Raw genomic sequence first — 630 nt, forward strand, 5'->3', positions numbered from 1 at the left:
TTAAATTAAATTAAATTAAATTAAATTAAATTCCCTGAGCTTTAGTAAATACTTTTTTTTAAAAAAACCTACACAGAGTCAGAAAGGTTGAGAATGTTTATTTCAGCTTCACAAAAGCATTTTCAACATTTATTTCTGAATTACTGATTTACTGACAGATGGAGGAACTGGTAATGCTGTCACCAGTCGATCAGAAAGAGTTATGGATCATCTTAACCTGCTGATTAACCACTAATGTTGTTGAGCAGCTGAACCTGATCACCGGTTGTTCCCTTAGCTCCTTCTCATTTCCAGCTTTGCTTTAGTCTGCACCGTGCTGGAGTGACTAAAGTGAAGTGAATCAAATCTTCGCTCAGCTGTGACTCACCCATGACGCTGTCTGTCCCGTTGGTTGTTGCGGAGCAGGACGCCGTACTGTAGTGATTCGTCCCGCCGCTGCGATGGAAACTGGACATGGGAGGAAGACTGGGGTTAATCTCAGCTGACGAGTGTGACGGGTAACTCTGAAAAACACAGAGAGGGAGAGCTTTCGAGACAGGTTCGGTTCATTTCAAGACAGTTCATAAGAATTAATGTTCATACATATTAGATTTACATGGCTTGTAAATCTATAAATGGCTTATATATATA

At 40.0% G+C, this 630-nt stretch overlaps 1 protein-coding gene across 1 annotated transcript in view; it reads right to left on the minus strand.

The window, feature by feature from the left end:
* LOC122356752 (transcription factor 4-like) overlaps window positions 1-630 on the minus strand; it is a gene marked incomplete at its 5' end in the record, with an annotated part of 14,340 nt that overhangs the window by 12,474 nt on the left and 1,236 nt on the right. Inside the window, one exon of the mRNA XM_043255811.1 lies at window positions 368-503. Within this exon, the coding sequence (XP_043111746.1) occupies window positions 368-503 (136 nt within the window). The remainder of the gene's footprint in view (window positions 1-367; window positions 504-630) is intronic.

This window comes from Puntigrus tetrazona, chromosome 13 (genome assembly GCF_018831695.1).
Source record: "Puntigrus tetrazona isolate hp1 chromosome 13, ASM1883169v1, whole genome shotgun sequence".
Lineage (NCBI taxonomy): Eukaryota > Metazoa > Chordata > Actinopteri > Cypriniformes > Cyprinidae > Puntigrus > Puntigrus tetrazona.